General features: G+C 33.1%; 1 protein-coding gene across 1 annotated transcript; it reads right to left on the bottom strand.

Moving 5' to 3' along the window:
- Positions 1–1,446: 1,446 nt before the first annotated feature.
- LOC143054415 (NAD(P) transhydrogenase, mitochondrial-like) lies at positions 1,447–21,587 on the bottom strand. Its single transcript, XM_076227427.1, has 16 exons — positions 21,458–21,587; positions 19,387–20,021; positions 18,658–18,845; positions 18,008–18,172; positions 16,055–16,259; positions 13,710–13,777; positions 12,189–12,417; positions 11,563–11,793; positions 9,097–9,276; positions 8,627–8,734; positions 7,766–8,011; positions 5,773–5,961; positions 5,345–5,496; positions 4,438–4,702; positions 3,291–3,502; positions 1,447–2,361 (listed from the first exon to the last, which is right to left on the bottom strand). Exons 2-16 carry the CDS (start codon positions 20,000–20,002, stop codon positions 2,209–2,211), a joined length of 3,207 nt encoding a protein of 1,068 aa, XP_076083542.1. The 5' UTR covers positions 20,003–20,021; positions 21,458–21,587; the 3' UTR covers positions 1,447–2,208.
- Positions 21,588–25,015: the final 3,428 nt, after the last annotated feature.

Raw genomic sequence — 25,015 nt, 5'->3', positions numbered from 1 at the left:
ACTTGTGAAAACACCTGTTGTTATTATATAAACATCTATTGAAATATTTTTGTTGGCATTCAAGGAATAGGTAACATATAAAATGTTGGCATTCGAGGAAGACACCCTTTCAAGGTATTGAACCTTCTTGTAAAATTTCTTAGAATTCCATTAATTAAAACTTAAGTTATTGTCCAGAAACTTAATGTGATGCAACATGATAGCATTTAACAAACACAAAGTCATATAAACACAGATAAAAAGAAGATTCATTGAAACTGACATCATCAAGATGCTTGATTTCTTGATTGACAACCGATTTAGAGGAAAATTTGGTGATAATTTTGAATGCATCTATCCCATCCAGTTGGGAGATAAAAGTTGCATGGAGCAATGGACCAGGATCTGCTTACCCTTCTTGAGTACCTGAGATCATTCCCAGATTTTTGTGGTCGAGTTTCTATTCTATATTGTGTTTTGGCTGTTTTGAACTTTTTTTTATAAGCCATGGCGTTTTTAGTTTTTGGACTAATGAGTTTGAATGTCCCTTTTGAATCTTAATCTTCTCATTTTCAAGGATGTTGTTAATTTTTGTTTAACACATTTGATGTTTGCATAAACATGCATTCTTTGGGTATTGCATGGCAATATATAGCCACCTACCTGTTATAAATTCATATTGTATTGCAATAAAATTCTTACTTGATCTTTTACTTGTTATGGTGTACACTATATAACAAATATCAAGTCAATATCTACTAGTATATACGAAAAAAGTGTTGAAAACTGATTTTTAAGTCCAGGGACCAGAACTTTGCACAAAATCATCAGACAGGAAGAGAGTTCTGACTTGAACTGTAACTCATGATAGAACTATATATACCAATTATCTAATCAATATTTTTAAGAATGACAGAAAAAAGTGCAGAAAATTGATTATTTAGTGAATTTTTAGTCAAAGAACCATAACTCTGCATTTATATAAGTTCATGAGACAGGAACACAATTTCAAACATGATCTGTAACTGATAAAATAATACACCAAATATATTCAAGGTTTCAGAAAAATTAACAAGGGTTCCCCAGCACCTACGGTCTCAACTACTTTTGCTGTTGGGGGAAAAAAACATTATCTAGATACTATCCTTTGATTGCAAGAAGCTTGTCAAAGTTTGGTAGAAATTCAGGATAGTTCAAGAAAGTTACTTAAAAACTTTAGATATGGTGAATTTTTGTGGACGCCCACAAGATGTAGTATCCCTGTCTTGCTTTAACAAAGGCTTGACAAAAGGTGTGGAAAACCATTTGTCGATGAACTGAGTGCAAACCTAAAGTCCACTTCGACTTTGCTTGTAGGTTACTAATAACTAATATAATGCTTGTGATGCAATTTTTTATGTTGCTTCCTACCCACTCACAACAACTTAAATGGATGCATCATAAATAAAATTCATATTAAACAAAGAATAAAAATTTCACACAGTTTATTTAGCACTATGCAAACATGTCAAAAATCCATGTTCTTTCTCAGCACATCTCAACCATTCATCACAAAATATTTCTTAAATCTCAAAATATTGTTTTATCAAAAACTTGTTCAAATTTCTGATCCATGATTTTTTTCCAAATTGATACATGATTAATGATGGCACATATTTTCAATTTATACATATACGAATCAAACAAAATATAAAAACCTTTGAAAAATTTCTTGATCAGAAATCTGAACATTTTTTCAATATAATATGTGGCACAGCCATATTTTGCTTAATTATAGGATCATCATTTCCATTATAAATACAACCAATCAAACTCAATGTAACAAAAAGTGTAACAAATTTTCTACTTTTGTTTTGGAAACAAATCATTAACATTATTCATAATAAAAATTTCAGATCTGTTTTTCTTGCTATAGTTGCCTCTTAAGTAAAGTTGGACTATTTCAAATTCCAATCTTAATTAGTTGCCATTAGAATAAATTTAACTCCCACCCCCACCCATTTCAAATTGAAAACACTGCTAAAAATGAAAAATTTGGCACAATATTCTCCTTTCATACATTTTTATTATTTTACTAATTTCGTCTTCTTTTTAATTCTTCTAAATTAAATCTCTCTTTTTAAATTTTCCATATCATACAAAATAAATGCTATAAAACTTTAGTTAAATCCACAAAATGTCATATGGTAATTGTCAAAAATAATATTTAGTTTCTAAGATGAGCTGTCATTATTCGTCGCCGTAATGTGCTTTGACTTTGTGTAATAACTGGTCACATGTTTTCTTAGCGTCTCCTAACAACATGCTGGTGTTCTGTTTAAAGAAAATTGGATTATCTACAGCTGCATAACCTACACCTAATGTTCTCTTCATTACTATCACCTGAAATTGTAAAGAAAAAAATAATTATCATCAATGCACAATGTTGATTTGTGATAGGTAAATACAGCTGTATCACAAACCACGCCTCTTTCGGGGAGAAACTTAATATACATAGATATTTTGTTTTGTTTACCTTTGGGTTTCAAGGCATCTCTATGCTACATTTGTAGTGACACAGCTTGTGAAAGTTACCAGTATACACATGGTTAGCAGTCAAACTGAATTCTAAGAATGACCCAAAGTGAAGGAAGGGGTAGTACAGAATTTTAGTACAAGTTTAAACTCTAAGAAGTTTGAGGCCTATAAATGTTGAAAATATGCTGCATAGCACTATCTTTTGACTTTTAAACAAGAATGCGTCCCAAGTACACAGATGCCCCACTCGCACTATCATTTTCTATGTTCAGTGTACCGGGAAAAACTCTTAATTTGGCATTTACATTAGAAAGATCATATCATAGGGAACATGTGTACTAAGTTTTAAGTTGATTGGACTTCAACTTCATCAAAAACTACCTTGACCTAAAACTTTAACCTGAATGAAACTTCATAGTAATCAGTTTTAGACGTAAAAGGATTTTTTTTATCTATGGTATAAGAAGTTTTATAAAATTCTAGCTAGAATTTTACATGTGAAACTCAGACAGCATTTATAAGACCCTACGGGCAGGTACACGGCTGTTAATTTTAGATCACCTGTTGTGTGGGGGACTAAAGTAATATAAAGTGCCTTTAGAGAGCAAATTTTTGTGTTATCTCTTCTTTTGAGGAATAAATAATTTAATAACGATTTTTCAGTAATTTAAGTTGGTACCTAACACCTTGACTAAAATTAATTTGGCTCCTAACTATACAACATAATTTAAAAGTTTATCTGATTTTACAGAGTTATCTCCCTGTTGTGTCAAGTTCCACATTAAAACACTTACATGTTTACTACCCCACACCCTCAATACAGGCATGCCAGCGATGATTGAGTTGGGATCTTCCTCTGCTGCAGAGTTAACGGTGTCATTGGCTCCAATAACAAGGACTAGATCTGTATTGGGGAAGTCATCATTAATCTCATCCATCTCCAACACGATGTCGTAGGGTACACCAGCTTCAGCTAACAATACGTTTAACTGACCAGGCATACGCCCTGAAATAAAAGAACATTTATAAATACTATAATTTAAGAAATTACTGCATGTTTTAAATTAATACCAATAATATGACTGCCAGTATTCTTAAATTTAAACTTGCATTCTGATATAAGATACATACACCTGCATGCAAATTTTCCTGAAATAACAATAATTAAGCATATGTTTTTTGTCCGTTCTTTAAAGTTCACAATAATAGATAAAAACAATATTTCTTAATTTACACAATATTAAAACTAAACTGTTATATGTCTATCCTAACTATGTATCAGATTTATTGATTGTTCCTTTCTAAACTTAAGTGGCAAATATTCCAAACGTATTCAGAAGAACAAATTGTTAATTTACTTTTTTGTAGAGAAAACCTTTTTAAGTTGTGACTAAAGGGGAATAATTCAAAATTTTAAACTGCATTGTTCGTTTTCCTAATTGAGACATAACACAGCTTTTTTCTTGTTAAATTTTTTTAGAAATTGTCTCATTTTCCAAATCAAAGCTCTTATGTCAATCTTACTTTAGCATATATAAATGATGATGAATATCAATTGGCAAATATCACATGCATATCGGGACAAAACATGTTTTTACTTTTTGGTTTGTCATAAAATTTGGCTTTTGTTTTGTTTGTGCTAAATTTTTCAAATTTTGTCATGTGAAGGCCTAGTAAAGCTGACTATACATTATGGTTATTTCTCATTATTGAAGACACTACCGTGACTTATTGAAGCTGAAATTTGCTTTATTTGGTCCCTGATGGATAGTTCTCTGATTGGCAATTATACCTAAACTCCATATTTTATTTTGAAATCACTTACAATGCAATTTTCATTATAATTCTTATATCCAAGGGACACAACTCCTTATTTTATATTGTTTATAAATCAACTCCAGGTGCAGATTTTCTTAAAGAGTATGGTATATATATTGTTACCTGCGACTGGATGGATTCCAAAACGACAGTTAACTCCCTTCTTTTTCAGATAATCGACCATCTCAGCGATAGGGTATTGAGCCTTGGCAACACAAAGACCATATCCTGGTGTAATGATGACATTTTTTGCTTCAGTGATTAATTCCACGGCTTCATCAGATGTCATTTCTGTGTGTGTTCCTGTAATTTCCATTGGTTTACCACCAGCTGTTGATTTGGTTCCATAACCTCCAAAGATGACATTGGATAGGGAACGGTTCATGGCCTAGAAAACACATTGTCAAATTAAAGTATAGGAAGATAACAATTACATTTTGGAAGATTTGGATAAAATAAAGGATATTATTGTATAGCAATATAATATTTCCCACAGAACGTAACCAAAGTTAGCGTGCAATAAATTCTAATATTGCACTAGTGCAATAAATCTTCAAAATTCATGACGTCATCAACGACAAAATCTTAGTTTAAACCAATTTTTACTTTTAAATATTATATTGCTATACAATAAAAGGGTTATTGCATGAATATTGGGGAATATTGTCCCTCGTAGAACATATATTGCACTCGCAAGCTCGAGCAATATAAAATTCTACTCGGGACAATATTCCCCAATATTCATGCAATAACCCTATATTATTTCAAAAGAATCACTCTAATAAGAACTTTAATAGTAAAAATAAGCCATTTGAGAATATAAAATATATCATCTTTTTTGTTAAATTTGAAGGATCACATGACTTAAAATCATTAGCTAATGGAATTAAATAAACTTCATTTAAAAGATCATTGTTAGAGTGAAAGATATGATGTTCTGTCATATGTATCATGCATATGCATGAACTGATGGCTGAGATACCAAGATTGAACTCAAAACTCTACTGATATCAAGACTAATAATACTTACTACACACATAATGTATGACAGAATGGCTCCAGAAGATCCAATCAAGGACCCAATGATGGTCATCAAATTATTGTTCAACATAAAACCTTCAGCACACAAGGCCCAGCCAGAGTAACTGTTGAGGACAGTAATAACAACAGGCATGTCAGCTCCTACAATTACAAATCACATGTTATTGCTAAACATAAAACCTTCTTACTTGGTATTTATAGGGTGCACTTTGTAAATACAGCTGTTTCACAAACCACACAATTTTTTATGAGACTGCATAGTAAAAGTGACAATTTTAGCCTTAAAGGGAATTCCTATGGGACATTTCATTTCATTGTCTATATTTACAGAAGTGCAATCTAAAACAGAAAAAAATCATGGCAAACCCTACAATAGAGACTAAATCAGATTTTTCAAAGACTACATTTTAATATTACCTCCAATAGCGGCTGTAAGTGTGACGCCCATCACACTGGACAGAGCTGCTGTGGTACCAAGACAGGTCATTTGGACAGTAGGATTATCACTGACCATAAAGGTTCCCATAGCTCCAACATTAGTAGCCATCATACCAGCATTGAGGAGATTCCTACCAGGGAGCATCAAAGGTTCTGAACTCAGGACACCTGTAAATAGACAATATGACACATCAAAGGTTCAGAGCTCAGGACACCTGTAAATAGACAATACGACACATCAAAGGTTCAGAGCTCAGGACACCTGTAAATAGACAATATGACACATCAAAGGTTCAGAGCTCAGGACACCTGTAAATAGACAATATGACACATCAAAGGTTCAGAGCTCAGGACACCTGTAAATAGACAATACGACACATCAAAGGTTCAGAGCTCAGGACACCTGTAAATAGACAATACGACACATCAAAGGTTCAGAGCTCAGAACACCTGTAAATAGACAATATGACACAACAAAGGTGCAGAGCTCAGGACACCTGTAAATAGACAATATGACACATCAAAGGTTCAGAGCTCAGGACACCTGTAAATAGACAATATGACACATCAAAGGTTCAGAGCTCAGGACACCTGTAAATAGTCAATACGACACATCAACGGTTCAGAGCTCAGGACACCTGTAAATAGACAATACGACACATCAAAGGTTCTGAACTCAGGACACCTGTAAATAGACAATATGACACATCAAAGGTACAGAACTCAGGACACCTGTAAATAGACAATATGACACATCAAAGGTACAGAGCTCAGGACACCTGTAAATAGACAATATGACACATCAAAGGTTCAGAGCTCAGGACACCTGTAAATAGACAATATGACACATCAAAGGTACAGAGCTCAGGACACCTGTATATAGACAATATGACACATCAAAGGTTCAGAGCTCAGGACACCTGTAAATAGACAATATGACACAACAAAGGTACAGAGCTCAGGACACCTGTAAATAGACAATATGACACATCAAAGGTTCAGAGCTCAGGACACCTGTAAATAGACAATATGACACAACAAAGGTACAGAGCTCAGGACACCTGTAAATAGACAATATGACACATCAAAGGTTCAGAGCTCAGGACACCTGTAAATAGACAATATGACACATCAAAGGTTCAGAGCTCAGAACACCTGTAAATAGACAATATGACACAACAAAGGTTCAGAGCTCAGGACACCTGCAAATAGACAATATGACACATCAAAGGTTCAGAGCTCAGGACACCTGTATATAGACAATATGACACATCAAAGGTTCAGAGCTCAGGACACCTGCAAATAGACAATATGACACATCAAAGGTTCAGAGCTCAGGACACCTGCAAATAGACAATATGACACATCAAAGGTTCAGAGCTCAGGACACCTGTAAATAGACAATATGACACATCAAAGGTTCAGAGCTCAGGACACCTGTAAATAGACAATATGATGCATAATGGTACAAAATTGCATACTGATCAGCTGCAACATATTTACAATACACAAGATTCCAACTCTGAATTTATCTAGGTCAATATCCCTTATTGTATAAAAAAGGGATACTTTACCACAAGGAGTCTCATCACGAAAGGATTTTCAGGGTATGCTAATTTACAGAATTAGTAATCTCATTTCATGCTCCAAAAAATTTAACCACATATGTGAAAATGTTTCAGCTTCAAAAGTTAGCCATCATACATATCCAAGTTGACAATATGGACTGAGCTACATGAAAAATTACCATTATCACCTATGGGAAATCAATTAGGATATTGACCCCTCTATGAACTTTACCGGTTGACCTGGGTTCATTTGGGGGTAAAAGTGTCTTGAGGCAGTTCATTTAGGGGGAAATGTAGCATTAATTGTGATATAAAGATATTTGATTTGGCAAACATGCGGCATGTAAAATAATGCTATACCATGCTCCACTATACTTTGCAGTATATTTTAATATTTTTATTACCCTGGAGTTTTCCGAAAGCAACAAGTGATCCGGTGAAAGTAACTCCACCAATGAAGGTTCCAAAGTACAAGAAGGTCTTGATAACATTAGCTGCTGGGTCTGTAGCGAAGTGAGGCTGCTCCAACATGTAGTTGGCGAAGCAAGTCAGGACAGCTGCTGCTCCTACCAAACTATGGAATAAAGCTACCATCTGGGGCAAGTCGGTCACCTCGACCTTCTTTCCACCAATTACACCGATCGCTCCTCCTGAAAAAAAAAAGTTAAAATAATGCAAAAGATCTTTTTTTTTCAAGCTCATGAAAAAACGAGTGAGTGAGAATAAGAATAGTTGTGCAGAGAAAGTATGATTTTCTAGTTTTGTAGTACTTTTTTTCATTTTTCTTCATTTTGTCAAGTGAATGACCACCAAATTATTTTAAAATATACTTTTAAGTAGTTCTGGAGAACTTTGTACAGGGAATATAGACCAACAATAGGTTGACAAGGCAATTTGTTTTTGTTAAAGTCAATCTTAGTTTATTCCACTGAAAAATGTCTTAGTTCTGTGCCAAACATATTTTGATCCTTTATTTTCTAAACCAAACTTTGTTTTTATTTCTAATATTCAAAGTAATATCTATGGAATATCAAAAAAAAAATAATAAAAAATTAAGTATTAGGATTTGCCCACTTGTCCATGGGTCTGCCACTTCTAGCTTGTGTAATTTTTATACGGTCTGTTTGAATTTCTCCTACAGACCAAGCCAATAAAATTTATAAATGAGTGTGGTGCCTATGGCTACAAAAGTTTGATGTGAAGACTGTTAGAAAATACTTTGTAATAACATAATTTTGAATGAACAATTACTGATGACTATTTACCTGCTCCCATTAAGGCTGCCATTTGTACAAAGTTTTCCATGGAGGGTTGTAAAATACCAAGTGTAGCAGTAATTCCTCCTGACACACCAATCATACCAAGGGCATTTCCTGTAAAAACACTTTTTTATATATATATATTCAAATAGTTAACAAAGGTCTAAATACAGTTAATGTCTCGCCTTATCCTTTCGTTGTAATTTCTGGTCTTTTTGTTTTGCTGTTAAGTTTCACCTTCTTTTAATGCCGTAATATCTTAATACATACCCTTCTTGTAATATCATAATGCCTTGCCTTTTAGTAATGCCATTTTGACTTGCTTTCTTGCAATGTTCTAAGAATGTTGAAATTCAAATTAGAACATGTGAACTATGCAAATATATCAAAGAAAAATGACCAAGACTGATGGGCAAGTTTAAATAATCTCCAATTAAAAAAACATACCAATTAAATAGATATAAAACAATACCTACCAACTCTAGCAGATTTCTGTGATGACAGTCCAGTCAATGCTCCGACACAACAGATACCAGAGGCTAAGTATGTCATGTGATGAATTTCTGGGAATGAATTCTGCATGGCTCCGTAACCATAGGCACCAAGGAACAGTACCCCTGGGATACCGTACATCTTGTTGTATTCTGGGGGGTCAGCTACAAGTACACAGATATAATTGAATAGACAACTTTTGAGTTCGATACATTTCTGTCAAAAACTGGTTTTAGTGAACATCATTTGTGCGTTTAGGGGCGTCACTTCCTTTCCAATGTTGAGAAAGTGGTTAAAAAAATTTGATGCTATATTGCACGAATTATTCGTCAAATTGAATTATCATAATTAACAATCAGCACTGCTGTCATTAAAGAGTTGTGATTAAGTCATTCCTACATTCATAGAATTTCAGGAAATTACGACATAACACTCAACTTTATCAACTGATACCATAGATTCAAATTCTGTTATTTAATGGCAATCTTAACCAGATGCTACAGTGCGCAGCTTTATACTACCTCAGGACGCAGCTTTATTCCACGGCAGAGGTTGAACCCTGAACAGTTGGGGCTAGTATGGACACAACATTCAAGCTGGATACAGGTCTGAATTTTGGATTGTGATTAAATAGTTGACACTGCATAGGTTTCTGACACAGAATGAATGTGGTCTAATGAACTTAAAATTTTTTTTTGCTTTTGAGCAATTCACGTTGCCGTTGAATATTAATCCTCTCAAAAAAAATAATATTTGAAGAAATTCAGATTTAATTTCTGAAATCTGAAATGAGAAAAATTGACTCATCCCCCATTTTTTCACATCCCCCTTTCCCCTATTCCAACAATGATCTCAATTACTACTCATTTACATACATCATAAAATATTAAAATATAAAATGTCATACAGTCATGGTTAAAATTAATATAAATTAATAGAAACTTCTAAAAAAAAAAAAATGGGGAATGTGTCTAAAGGGACACAGATGATGCCCCTGCTAGCATATAACGTTATAAAAGGACATAACTGTGATAAGTGAAGCTGCCAAAAATTTAACTTAAACTGAGTTTAGAGGAAATAAGCATTATATACACATTAAATTTAGTTGAGACAAACTTAAGTTAAGAGAACAGAAACTAACTGAAGAATGGTAATCAAAGTGCTTGTTATCACCGAATGGTAAAGACTGCTTTAATTTATCAGTTGGTAGTAAAGTGAATATTGCATTGTATATTATATATATCATTGATTTAAGTTGATTCAACTACTATTCTGGACAAATAAAGATAACTCCAATTTTCAAAGATTTCATAAGGTGTAACACCACTAATTTGGGGCCCGGCCAGAAAGCACATACCAGAAAGTAGTACATATTTAACACAAAATAGTTCCTACGCATGAGTGTAACTTTCAAAATATGTACAATATTTAGATATTTTTGGTATCAAATGAAAGCTGAAGGACTGGTGATCATTGTAGAACACTTTTGGACTTTTTTATTTTGAAAATAAAAAAAAATGCACCAAATTTTAAAAAGAGGGTACATTTTGTCTGTTTGTCAGATCTGAAGTCCCTGTTTTAGTACATCTGAAATTCCGGGAATCAGTTCTTTCTTATTTGCCATTAAAGGTATGTTGATTTTTTCAGAACAAGACACCATAAAGTGTTGCTTTGAATTGCAATGATTGCCACTTTATTTCAACTTAAAACAAAAGAGGTGTGCCTGCTTGAAACAGAGGAATTTAACAAAGAAAGCAAGGGACCATGAATTAGTGGTGTACTTCCATAAAACATGGTTTTGGAAGATTCAACAACAATTCTGGACAAATATATAACTTCAATTTATTGTCTTGAAACTACAAAAATGCTTGTTTTTGGCCATTTATTCCTAGACTGTTTGTCCAATAACCCACAAAATATATCCCAACCTTCTACTTATGGTATTAAACATTGTGGTACAATTTCAGAACAATTGAAATACTTATACACAACTTTTTGTACTGACATTAGAAAAATGCTTGTTTTGGACCCCATATTCCTAATCCTTAGGGACCATAACCCCCAAAATCAATCCCAAGCTTCCTTTTGTGGTTATAAACATTGTGAATTTTTTTTATTAATTTCTATTTTCTTATACTAACGTTATTATCCGAAAACCATCCATCTTCGGACGATGATGACGTGATACCAATATACGACCGCAAAAATTTTGTGGTCATATAAAAAGTATCTCCCATGGCCCCAACCCAGACTCAAAGGTTTTGTTTGCTGTTTTATTTCAAAACTAACCACTCTATCGATTATTTTTGCTTTTCACTTCTAGAGAAATATAATATCCATTTAACTTATAAATCTAACAAAACTCGAAGAAAAATGGGAACACCCACAAATCAAGTTATTTGAGTGCCTACCAAGCATTTAATTTTGGAACAGCCCCCCCAAGTACTTACTTGGTCTTTTGAACATGTCCAACATTCTTTGTGTGACGACAAAACCACCTCCAATGTTGATAGATGAAATGAATGCAGCGGCCGCTGACAGAGCCTGGATGGTGTTGGATGGGAAATATCCTCCACCCATCAGTAACAAACCACCAACAGCTGTGGTACCAGAGATAGCATTGGTGACGGACATCAAGGGGGAATGTAAAGCTGGTGTCACTCCCCATACAGTGTGGTATCCTGAAAAATATTTTAATGACATTTCATACAGATGAATATTCTCAAATTGTGTTAAATTCATGTCAAAGACATTAAAAGTTTTGTATACAAGATGATGTTTTAATGTATGTGTTGTTCTATTTAATACATGTCATAAAATGCATTCAATTACCAAAGCAGATTAACTGAAACATCCTAAAATATATGTTTTTTCATATGTCTGTCCTGTTGGTTTGCTGTTTAAATCTTACTCTTGCCGATGCAATAATGAAATTTCAACTGCCAAATTTTGCATACTTATTCAAAGATTCAATATATTTTTCCAAGTTGCAGTATTTTCACAAATAAATGTTTGGTTCATTCAACTTTATAATTTGTTTTAAATAATGATTTTAAATCTTGTGTGAAACTCTTACCTACGATACATGACAGGCCAAAGGTTGTAACCATGGTAGCGAAAGCAGGACTAGGTGAGATACATCCTAGACCCACCATACCAGTCAGACCTACAGAGTATTGGATACTTTCATTCAGCTGGATCTTAAATTTGTTTGGTGGTATAACTTCCTTCACTACAGCTGTGGGTGGTGGTGGTGCTGCTGCAGCATCTAATTTTGGTGGAGGTGCAGGTGGCACAACTGATCCCTATTGAAAAAGTAAAATCAAGATAAACGGTTTGCTTTTTTTATATATTTGAAAGGCATTTATTTTGGCTTACTCAACATTTTCAACATTATATATCAAATTAGTAATTCATAATAATTTTAAAAATTAAATAAATTAGTCTTGTTCCTTTCAAAGATTGTTTTTGTATTTGTTCTTTTTTTCATGACGTTAGTTTGAGCTTTTATATATGATGAATATCAGCAAATCAAGATTTTTCTTTTCATTTCATTTCTCACTAATGATCTTTTTATTTCGTTTCTTGCTAAACATGAAAAGTTCATTTTTCAAAACAATGTATCCAGTGCAGCAATTCGAGAAGAGATTTTTTTAGAAGGTAGACTGGTCTGCAGTGTACCAGGGACTAAACTTAACTGTTTTCCTCAAGGGGCCAAGTTGAAATTTAAGGACCCCAACCAATTTTTATACTGATAAAATAAAACTTAAGTGTACATTCTATATACTAATAAAGCCATATTGTGTAATGTACTTGTAGGTTTTGAGTCTTGAAAAAGTTTTGTGATGTACCTTTATAATATTTGAATTATTGCCATCAGAAATATATCCCAAGATTTGACAATATTTAATTTAGGTATTTTCCTACCAAAATTGTCTACCTTCATTAAGTTCAATTTCAACTTCCTGTTGCCATTTAGACAATATGGCTGTTTCTTTTGATAATTAAATGCTCATTCAAATCCAAGCCATCTTCTAATGGTGTTGATCAAAATATATTATGCAATAAGTTTTTATTGAAGATTGGATATCAAATCAGATATTGGGATATCTGTCTAATACAGGCTTGTAATGACTCCTAGGATAACTGGAAGGCATCCTTTTTGCGATGCATATTGAACAAATTAGAAGAAAACACTAAACAATAATGAAATAATCGTAAATGATGTAACAGGCGTTAAGAACATGTACTGAGAAAAGGAGGTGTATCATGCCATATCGTGACCTCGTATTGGAAACATGGTTGTCCGACTTGGTTTGGGTTATTAATATGAACCTACTGGTTTTCGGAAATACTCTCTATTTTACTATCATGGTTTGATAACCCAGCAGTTTTCGTTGATATTGCGAAAAGGGTAGAAATGGGTTTCACTCCAAATTATTTTACAGTCGCCAGCTGATTTAATATATTCGCCCAGCCGAAATCTGGTTGCCTTGGGCGACTGGGCGAGCGTTTATTTTAGTCCCTGTGTACATTTATGCATGTACCTAAAACAGATAAACTGTCATCTGTCTCCATTAAAAGTTACCATACTTACATTTTGTGTAACAATTGAACCTCGTACAACTTCATCTTCAAGATTTATATTGAAATGTTCTTTCTCTCCTATAAAACAACAAAAAAATAACAAATTATAGATCAGAGTTATCTCCCTTCCTTTAAGTTACCAGAGTTCTGGAAAAGTGGTGGCAGGGGTTTTTATTATCTTTCATGTTGACTGGTACTTTCCATGTTTCTAGGTGGTACTTTTCAATTTATTCCCTGAATATCTTATATAAAAATTCCTACATTTAGGCGGTACTTGTCAATAGCATAGGAGGGTAAAAGTACCAGGTACCCCCTTCTAATGAATGGCCTGTGGTGGTCCAAAGGATTTAACCTCCAAAATTTGCAAGGATCAACTGAATTTTGGTATTTTGTAATAGAAATAGTAGTGAGTACCCACAGTATTTCTTCAAGGTCCACCAGCGAAAAAATATTTCAAGAAATCTGAATTTCTATTCACTTAAGTATAATTTTTTCACTTAATTACCTAGGGTCAATAATTGAATAAAATCTGTGATATTTGTTATTACAATGTATAACAAACCTATTGACAGTAAGAACTTAGTAATATTGTTGTCATACAAATAATGCTCCTTATTTAAATGGGAAGGGACAATAATGGACAAAAATCTACAGGCTTACATTAGGCCAATTAAAATTAATTGGTAGATTTTCATCCCCGCCCGCCCCTCTGAAATCTTCCCGCCCCGATTTTTGTTATTTTTGAAAAAATTACGATTTCCGGATTCCGTTCATTTCCGTTACCGGTAACTGTCGATAATTTCATTTCATGTAAAACTTCCTGTTTCAAATTTCGGTTATCGTATTTCTTAGAGTATTCTTACTGAATGATTCTGCTGATTTATGATGACAACATCATTTACCGAGAATAGAGATTGATTTCGAGAAGGGCGTGAAATATTCGGGTTACGAGTAATACGCTGTGTCCAAGAACGCAAATCGCCGTATGTCAGAAATGACACAAATGTTTGTGAGTAAAACACCTGGGATTTGTTTTATTTATACAATGACTTTGTGTCAAGAAATTTGGACTGTGAATGAAACCCAAAAGCGTAAAAATCGTGGAACACATTTGACTGGAATAAAGAATTTGACATAAGCATGAACTTTTTAGATTGGTGACCGTATATTGAGTTCAGAAAATCAACAAACATACGCATTTTTAAGTTATTAATTTCTAGCAAACTCTTAGATTCAACTTTAACCATGCCTTTCGATTATTTTGTAGAAAAACAGCAAACATCCTCTGTGCCAATACCCACGATAGAGTCATTAAACTACTTGATGTTCTACATTGTAATTATATTTGCATCTTGCATATTAAGGACCAAACTTATTATTTCAACACTGTTTGAGTTTTCATTTTATTCTGTCTTATCGTACTCGTGTTGCATACCAATGCACTTGCTTCATTTTATTAGGACAACAAAACATTGCTTAGAAACCAAAATACACTTGATGTAGGTAGTCCAACTGAAAAGAGCATTTCTCCACATTTCTGATGTTTACTATAAAATAGGTTTCTAAAGCGGCAATTACATGTAGAATAGTGGTTGCTATAAATCAGAGATATATATTTACGAATTTGAAAAAGCGACACCAGCATATGGAGTATATGTGTCTCAATTGATACATTACTTTAGAGCTTAAGCTCAACGTACATTGATTTTGTTGAACGAGGAATACTCCTTTCTCAAAAGTTGATAAGACAGGACTAAGAATCAATCAAATTAAGGTCATCGCTCAAGCAACTTTATGGTCGCCATCATGAGCTGATTGGCCATTATTACAAAAGTGTGTCAGAAATCATATCTCCGTGATATTTTTCCTCAGTCATAACAACCTTCCATCATTACCGAACTGAACAAAGAAATAACATGACGGGTGCCGTATACACTGCAGGAAATGCTTACCCTTCCAGAGCACCTGATTCCACACCTGGTTTTTAGTGGAGTTTTTGTTTCCTACTTATTATTTGTAACTGTTGATGTAAATGTCTTTTGGTTTCATGAGTCTTTAGTTACTCATTGGTTTTGATTGTTATTGTCTTACACACGATACCTTATGGATGTATTTACATGATATAAGCTTATTATTACACTTGCATATATGAATAACACGTGACAAGAAGGTTTCATATGAAATAAAATTTAAAAAATAAAATCCTCCCACCTGCCCCATTTTTTTCAAAAATTTGGATGAAAATCTACTAATTAATTTTAGTTGGCCTTACAGAAAATATGGTTTTACCCAATGGCATAGTATTTTCATTTAAATGAAATCTTCACTATTTTTTATACCATATGGGTAACCTACCTATTGAGAGTAAGAACTTGGTAATATTGTTGGCGTATAATGTACTGGACTGTGTTGGTAATCGGCTAGGTAAGTCAGTATATCCTACATGTGTTACGTCGTTGTATCTGTATAATTCTCCTGGTTTGATGGTCTCCACGTTACCGCCAGCCTCGGCTGCCAAATCGACTATAACAGAACCTGGCTTCATTGCATCTACCATTGCCTACAAAACAATTGCATGTCCTATCAGATACTGTAAACCAACTTATTTTCGCGGATACTTTATTTCGCATTATACCAATTCAAGTCCATTTCGCTGCTTTTTAAATTTGCGATTTTCTCATTTAATTGATGTAGTTTAATAAAGATTTACTTATTCATGACGATTTATATTCGCGTTATTTTTCTACACGCAAAAGTCGCGAAAATAAATCGCTCGCGAAAATAAGTTGGTTTACAGTATCCAATCATTACATATAAACAGCTGGAATGTCCTTTTGGTATCTTTCACTCCTCTTTTACCTACTTGCAAAAGATTTTATGCAAGTGGTTTTGTGATTGTTCTGTCTATCAAAAATTCTTCAATTTTTTCAAGAAATTAAAATACTGTGGATTTCGTGGAGACAGGTGAATCACGAAATTAAATGTTCAACGAATACAAAATTTCTATAGGCTTGTATGCATACTTCGTCAAAACCATGAAATTCAATATCCACGAATATGCAAGTTTTCCTCAATCCACGAAGATTGGTATCCACGAAAATAAATGAATCTACAGTATACTGTAATTGCAGAAAATATTGCGTCCATTTATTATTGCAATTTTTACATAGTAGACTTTTCACTTGCAATAGATTTTATTTAGTAGACTTTTCACTTGCAAAAGATTTTATTTAGTAGACTTTTCACTTGCAAAAGATTTTATTTAGTAGACTTTTCACTTGCAAAAGATTTTATTTAGTAGACTTTTCACTTGCAAAAGATTTTATTTAGTAGACTTTTCACTTGCAAAAGATTTTATTTAGTAGACTTTTCATTTGCAAAAGATCTTATTTAGTAGACTTTTCACTTGCAAAAGATCTTATTTAGTAGACTTTTCACTTGCAAAAGTTTTTATTTAAGTGGCTTGAAGTTGTTCTATTAAAAAATTATGAAACAGCAAACTTTTTTCAGGATATTAGAATATACTCAGACCTGTACTTATTTTCTTCATTATTTTATACTTTGTATTGATCTAACGAGTTGAGAATTTTTTAATGGTTGTTGTTTGAGTTTTCTTGTTTGAGTTTAACATTATGTTATGTCAGTGCCTTATATATCTTGCTTAGTTGTATGGGTTTTTCTTATCGTTGAAGGCCGTACAGACACCCTATAATTGCTAACATTACAAACATGTGGTTTTAGATGGATAGTTTTGTCATTGGCAATAATACCACATCGGCTGATTTTACAAGCAAAGAAATGTCATTTTATTGACCTGTAATAGTATCCCCTTTGAAAACAGCTAGGACAAATACAGTCAGCATGGTTAGCCATCAGTCTGATGCCCAAGACTAGTGAAATATTATTCAGACTAATAAGTATTTGGAAAACATTGTATAGACACATGAGAAATGTTGGAATATTTGTCTTCGGATTAGAAGTTCAAAAAATTTTGGTGTATACTGCAAACAGGCAACAGAACTTTGTTAGTTTTCAAGGTTTTCTGATCTATTCTAGGTTCAGCACATTAACAGTAGATTTCTGGTTGAAATTCATTTAGGTATAAACTATGAAATTAAAGATTGATTGATTGCAGACTTTGTGTATTATGCATGGTATTATGTATTGTTTTCTTTTTGCTCTATTCTGAAATATGTCACAGTGACCTACTTATGTTTGTGTGAACCTTAATTTTATACATGGTGTCATGTAACATTGTCCTTTTGTTTTGATATAGGATAATTGTTGCTTATTTTCGTTGAAACCTACCTGTGTAATGAGAATAGGTGCCTTTTTACCAGGTACTAAAGCTGTTGTGATGACTATATCTACTTCTTTACACTGTTTGGCATACAGAGCCATTTGAGCATCTCTAAACTCTTGTGACATCTGACTTATATCCTTGGCATACCCTCCTTCTCCTGCACCAGATTCCTGAAATGGTTTGTAATATGTATTGATTTACTTCATTGTTCTCCCAAAGGGCCATCAAAAAATGTGGTGATTTTATACTATTTGAAATGATTTAGACCAGTCTTCACAACAGACTTTTTTTTTGTTAAGATTTGATTTGTTTTTTGGTGTTTTAACACCACTTTAAACCACTGCTTTTTGGCTATCTCGAGACAGTTTCTATTGGTGGAGGAAGCCGTAGTGTTTTAGTTATATTGGCATGTGGAAAAGAATTTTATTGACCAGTAAGTTGTACAAGCCTGGGTTGGTGGGCCTATGTTTGAGCACAAAGACTGAATTTCCTTACACATGTACATTATCTGGAAAGTTATGTATATGATTTGAACATTTAATTTATAGGCTATGGACAAGACAGTATTTCAAAATTACCTGTTTACCATATTTTCTATCCCTTATATCCTTGACCAGAAATGTTTTAATTTACAATTTTCTCTACTATTGCCTACCTGTATTCCAACTTCCAGGAATTCCCCACCAAGAGATTCAACTTGTTCTTTGACTGCTGGTCTCACGTCATAAGCTCGTACGATTGCTCCCATGTTCCTGGCTGTACCCACGGCAGATAATCCAGCTACACCACCACCGATGATGAATACTTTTGCAGGTGGAACTTTTCCAGCAGCAGTTATTTGTCCTGGAAGAAGGAAGCAAATTTCCTAAATATCTTCATACATCAGGCAGATAATATACCAGCTTTTCAGCTAAATTTACCAATATTTTTAAAACGTTATAGTGGATAAGGCAGAAAATATGCCACTTTTTCTGATAATTCTGCCAATTTTCTAACATTTCTTTAGCCTTTTTTTGGATTTTGTTTGGTCAAGCACTTTCCAATTCATTAGTGTTTCCCTTTTACTGTATGAAGTACATGACTTGAAAAATAATTAAGATTTATCAATCTCTAGACCCAACCCTTTTAAGGCCTTACAATGTATTCGTAGCCTATACATAATATGGTAACAAACATTTGTATGCATTTTCTTTGAACTGATAAGATTAAATCCATGCTCATTGATAAGAGCTATTTAAAAAGTGGAATGCAAAAAAAATAGAAACTGCAAGTAAAACTCAAGTTATCTCCCTTACCTGGTACCAATATACTTTATAATTGTAGGTTTTACATCATTTTTTCTTTACATATTCATTAGTCAATCTTATAACTATATATTCAATACCTGTAAAAAATCTTCCAAAGTTATTAGCAGCTTCCACTACCGACTTGTAACCTGCGATATTAGCCATTGAACTAAGGGCATCAAACACCTGGGCACGACTGATTCTGGGGATCATATCCATAGCAAATGAATTCAGTTTGTGTTGTGCTAACTGCTCTACTAACTCTGCATTTTGCTTTGGATACAAAAAACTGATCAAAGTGGCATTATCTTTAAAGAGAGGTAACTCTGATACTTCTGGAGCCCTTACTTTCAGAACAATATCCGATTGGAAAACATCGTTTTTGGCCATAATTTTGGCACCAGCCTTTTCAAGTTCAGCGTTGGTAAATTTGGCTTCGACACCAGCATCTTTCTCAATGTTGACAGTAAAACCCTTCTTTACAAGGTTGACAACTGCTGTCGGAGAAATAGCAACCCTCTTTTCATTTGGAAAGATTTCTTTTGGGATGCCAACAGTCAGATTTTTATATGGTATACCAGGAACAGCACCCTCAGCTTTGTTACAATAGTTCCTTGGCGCATGTTTAAAACCACGACTACAAGAGATCGATAGTTTTTCTACACTGTTTCCTAGATTGACTAGTAGTGAGGCTGTCTTCCCTCTAAACAACATGGTTGCAAATTTAGGTCACCTAAAAATATTTAAAACATCAATATTAATCATGATAATGATTTTCAAGAACTCTCAATCAGATTACCAAAGATAGATTTTCACTATCATGTCTATTGAGATTCTACAGATTTGGGATACAAATTTATAGCTTTTAATCACATCTATGTACAATAGCAAGTAATTAAATCTGCTAGAAGAGCTATTAGGAAAACTCAGATTCATAACACTGGATTCATGATCATTGAGTGCTCTTTGCATTTCCCCAGTGTCCAAAAGGTACATGTATTCAACCATTCATGCCAAATGGAATACATTGTACAGGTTGGGGACAACCAGACATATATGTACTTGTATGGTGAACTATTGGCTAAATGAGTAGCAATGATCCCTCATTGTCTTTTTATGGGTTTTTATAAAGATTTATATTAGTAGCCTTAAACATTGTTATATTTTTCTTCATAGACTTGTAAATTCTCAGTTACTGTTAAGAAAATTTTGTTTGTTAGCACTACTAAATTTTTACTCAAATGAAGTATTGTTATTCATTTGGGGAAGTTCCCCACTGGCAGGTTGTTTCCAACCTGTTGTAAATTTTCAATTATTCCTTATTTGTTCTTAAGACTACACTTGTAATAATTTTGTTCTTGACTACATTTGTAATAATTTTGTTCTTGACTACATTTGAAATAATTTTGTTCTTGACTACATTTGTTATTATTTTGTTCTTGACTACATTTGTAATTATTTTGTTCACGACAACATTTGTAATTATTTTGTGGACTACATTTGTAATTAGACAGGATTGCATGTGATCACTTTTAATGTACTGATAAACAATTTTATTGTACAAATAATTAAATGATTCTTGTACTTTATATTTTCTTTAAATTTCAAATTTAAAAAATATGCAAAAAATGTCAATAAGTGTTAAGCATGGCAAGTGATTCACTGTTTGTATTTGTAAAAACACAAAGTGCATATGTAATTGTTCACTGATGCTTTTATATTTGTATATATATGTCAATTCTATAAGCTGTACTGCTTTTGATTAAATGGCAACTGTTGGACAAATAGAGAGGGCTTTTAAGTTACAGAACTCTTTTCTGTGGTCAAATGATAAATTTTCTAGTTGATTGCATTCCTAAAACATGCAAAACATCACGAATTATTCACTCAAGTGATTCATTTGAATATATTTTTATTTTGCAAACTATTTTAAAGTTTAATTAATGTCAATTAACAAAGCGCGAAAAGTGCTTCAACATGAAAGGATTAACGGTCAATTAACCGCTATGTTTTCCACCTTGAAAAGGTCACACTTTTTTGTTAAATTCTGCAAGATGTTTATGAAAATTGTGTGTTTACGTATAAAGTAACGAATGATGCATAAAATAAATAACACAGTAGTTCAGGCGATTGATTAGTGCAGTGTTAAAAACACACGTAATAACTTACTTTAGACCAATTATGCCATTATTTGGTAAAACTTTCCGTACACTGTGTGTGCAGTGCCGGTGTTCAAAGCAACGATGGCTGCCGGCGTAGGGGCAAATCTTCGTTGACCAATCCAATTATTCGATCTCCCACATGACTTTTCCGGAGGACTATCCTATTTTTAAGACAGGTAACCTCATTTTTGTGTTGTTAAACGTCCCTTTTTTAAATGTGGGTCTCACTAATTAGCGACAACAAGCGTCAACAAGCGACAAGAAGCGACAACAAGAATTATTTTAGCGACAACAAGAGACAAGAAGACTATTTAGCGACAAGAAAACATTTTTTTTTATTAGATATAAAGAAATTTGTATTTAATGGTTTTTTTTAAATATACGAGCAGATTTGTCTAATTAAAATGTTTTATTATATTGGTAGATGAAGAAATTTAACATTTGTGAAGAAGAAAGAGATTGAGCTTCTTTTTTTTATTTTTAAATATGAAGAATATGTATAAGATAATGCACCGGGGGGGGGGGGGGGGGTACCTCTTCCTATTATTGGGTATACGGGGATGTGCCAAAAATATGGGTCATAATTTTGCGAGATTTTATATAATAATGACCCTCCTTTTTAATGACATCCTATATTAAAATGCATTTACGTTTGATGAGGGGGGGGGGGGCAAGGAGTTTAACTGTTATGCTGTTATGGGGCATTTTAATTCTTTGTTATCTGTTATTCTGAAAATATATTTACTGTTAGCTGTTATTGTCTTGTTCTTTGTTAGCTGTTATAGGACTATTATCTATTTTGTTATCTGTTATTGTGAGAATGCATTTGCTGTTAACTGTTATTGAAAATTAGAATGTGAGCATTTTGACAGCCAATCTTCCGTAGAAATTGAAGATAATTGAAAATTGTGATTTGAATGGATAATAGTCTCATTGGCACGCTTACCACATCTTCTTGCAATGAATATCTATTGGGGTCTTTCTAATGGTAATGTCAGGTGGCCCTGTATTTGCAGAAGAATTTCAGTAACATATGATACATCACATAAACATATTAAAATCAATTGGACCCAGGACCATTCCAGTATATATTATTATTATGCTTTGTAATAAATTCCATTGTCTGTGAACATGTAGCATTTTGTACAAATTATAATTCACTTTATATTACTTGTACAATAACTTATAGTATGGATTTTGTTATAAAAAAGCATTGGTACACCCTATAGATTTTTTTTATTCAATGACAACATAATAATCTTTATGTTGTACTATTACACCAATGTCCCTGATTTGGGGAGGATTGGACACCAACTAGCATGCTAAATAAAGGCAACAGTAGTATACCGCTGTTCAAACTCATAAATCCATGGACAAAAAATAAAATTGGGGTAACAAACTAAAACTGAGGGAAACGCATTAAATATAAGAGGAGAACAACGACACAACACTACAATGTAACACACACAGAAACGGACCAAGCATCAGACAAAATCCCACGAGAATAACAAATATACCATCAAAACCAAATACATGAATTTGGGATAGACAAGTACCGTGACACGTCTTATCGCAATGTGAATTTACAAAATTTAATTTTCTAACGTCGACGCAATCACAGTCTGTATGTGCCTACTTCCAAGTCAGGAGCCTGGATTCAGTGGTTGTAGTTTGTTACTGTGTTACTAAGTTGTTCGTTCACTATTTTGTGGATAAATTAGGCAGTTAGTTTTCTCCTTTGAATTGTTTTACATTACTAAGTGGTATGGGTTTGAATTATGGCTTTTGGAATTATACAACATCTTTTTCTTTTAGCATTTATATTATAAGTGCTACTCCCTCTCTTTTCATTTACACGAAAGAGAACCCTGACCACCATATTTTTAAAAGCTTTTTAACTGCTTCACATGGCGAAAATTGAAGCTCTGAAACCACTGATGCAAATACAGATGTGTCTTCAGTTTATTTTTTCGACAAATACCCTTTTTAAAACCCTACAGCTTCTCCAATGCTGTACCCAAATTTTCCATATTCTATAATTTCACATAAGATGCATGATTGGTGTTTCACTTGGTGTCATCCAAATTTTCACTAGGTCCAAATTCTATTATACTATCAGAATTGTCACTTGAGTCAATTTCTATTACCAGAAGAACCATAACTGGCATGCATGTTTCAGTTACATGTCCTGTCTCCACTGATCTGGGTAGTTTTGTATTTTATAAGTAAGTTTTATCATGAGGTCAGTAAATAAAAAAAATATATTGTTCATCAATGTTTTTTTTTTTATTACTTGTAAAGTATATATATTGCTTTTCAGAAGAAAAAAATCTAAAAATCAAATTGATAATAAAGTGTCACTGGCTGCAGCACTATTTTCAAAAATTAAATAAAAAACCTAAATCATTAAAAATTGATCCCTCAAATGCCCTAGATTAAAAACATCCCTATATCAAAAACAGAAACTAGTAATTTCGTTCAGAAAAATTCAACAGTCATACTATAACTTATTTTATTGTATAGCAATATAATATTTCCCACAGAACGTAACCAAAAGTTAGCGTGCAATAAATTCTAATATAGCACTAGTGCAATAAATCTTCAAAATTCATGACGTCATCAACGTTTAGATCTTAGTTTAAGCCAATTTTTACTTTCAAATATTATATTGCTATACAATAAAAGGGTTATTGCATGAATATTGGGGAATATTGTCCCTCGTAGAACATATATTGCACTCGCAAGCTCGTGCAATATAAAATTCTACTCGGGACAATATTCCCCAATATTCATGCAATAACCCTATAGTACAAGTTACGGGAAAAAAATCAACCAAGGCAGACTGCCTCAACGGCCGAAACGTCTTGTTTACACAAATTACAATTTTCTAGGTCCATACCACAAGTTATATACAAAGATCTACGAGTCATCTACGGGATTGGTCCTGGGCAGACTTATTTGCATATTTCATTTACTGTTATCTGTTATTATCCCTTTTCAATTCCTTGTTATCTGTTTTTCACCAAATCAATTCACTGTTTTGCTGTCAGTATGGGGACCCCCTTGCCCCCCCCCCTCTTTGATAATTGTATATATATTGATTTGGGGTATGATCTACATATCATATATAAATATGCTATTGATATGTGCACCAAACGATGTCAATTCACATATAAAAACTTAAGGGTAGCTGGTATATTTATGAATTATGAGTGATGATGAGTTAGTGCTTATATAAGCATGGGTCATATTTTAAATATTGTATATAAGTATATGTCATTCTTTCTTAAATATTTATATAACTATAGGTACTGAATTTCATCAAAGTCAAAGTATGAATAAACGAATGGCGATATATATGGAGCGGGCATAATGGAATATAATATTTTGATTCTAACAGTATAATTCATTGTTTTAAAAAACAAATTATAAGATAAATAATATGTTCTAAACAAAGGAAAAGCAAGGATTTGTATAGTACTATACAAATCCTTGGGAAAAGTAATCTCATAATACAATAATTAAACGTAATACTGGCTGTTATTCATAATAGATGATAAAATAT

The sequence above is a fragment of the Mytilus galloprovincialis genome, chromosome 12 (assembly GCF_965363235.1).
Source record: "Mytilus galloprovincialis chromosome 12, xbMytGall1.hap1.1, whole genome shotgun sequence".
In the NCBI taxonomy this organism is placed as follows: Eukaryota; Metazoa; Mollusca; class Bivalvia; order Mytilida; family Mytilidae; genus Mytilus; species Mytilus galloprovincialis.
This window is presented reverse-complemented; position numbering and strand designations above follow the sequence as displayed.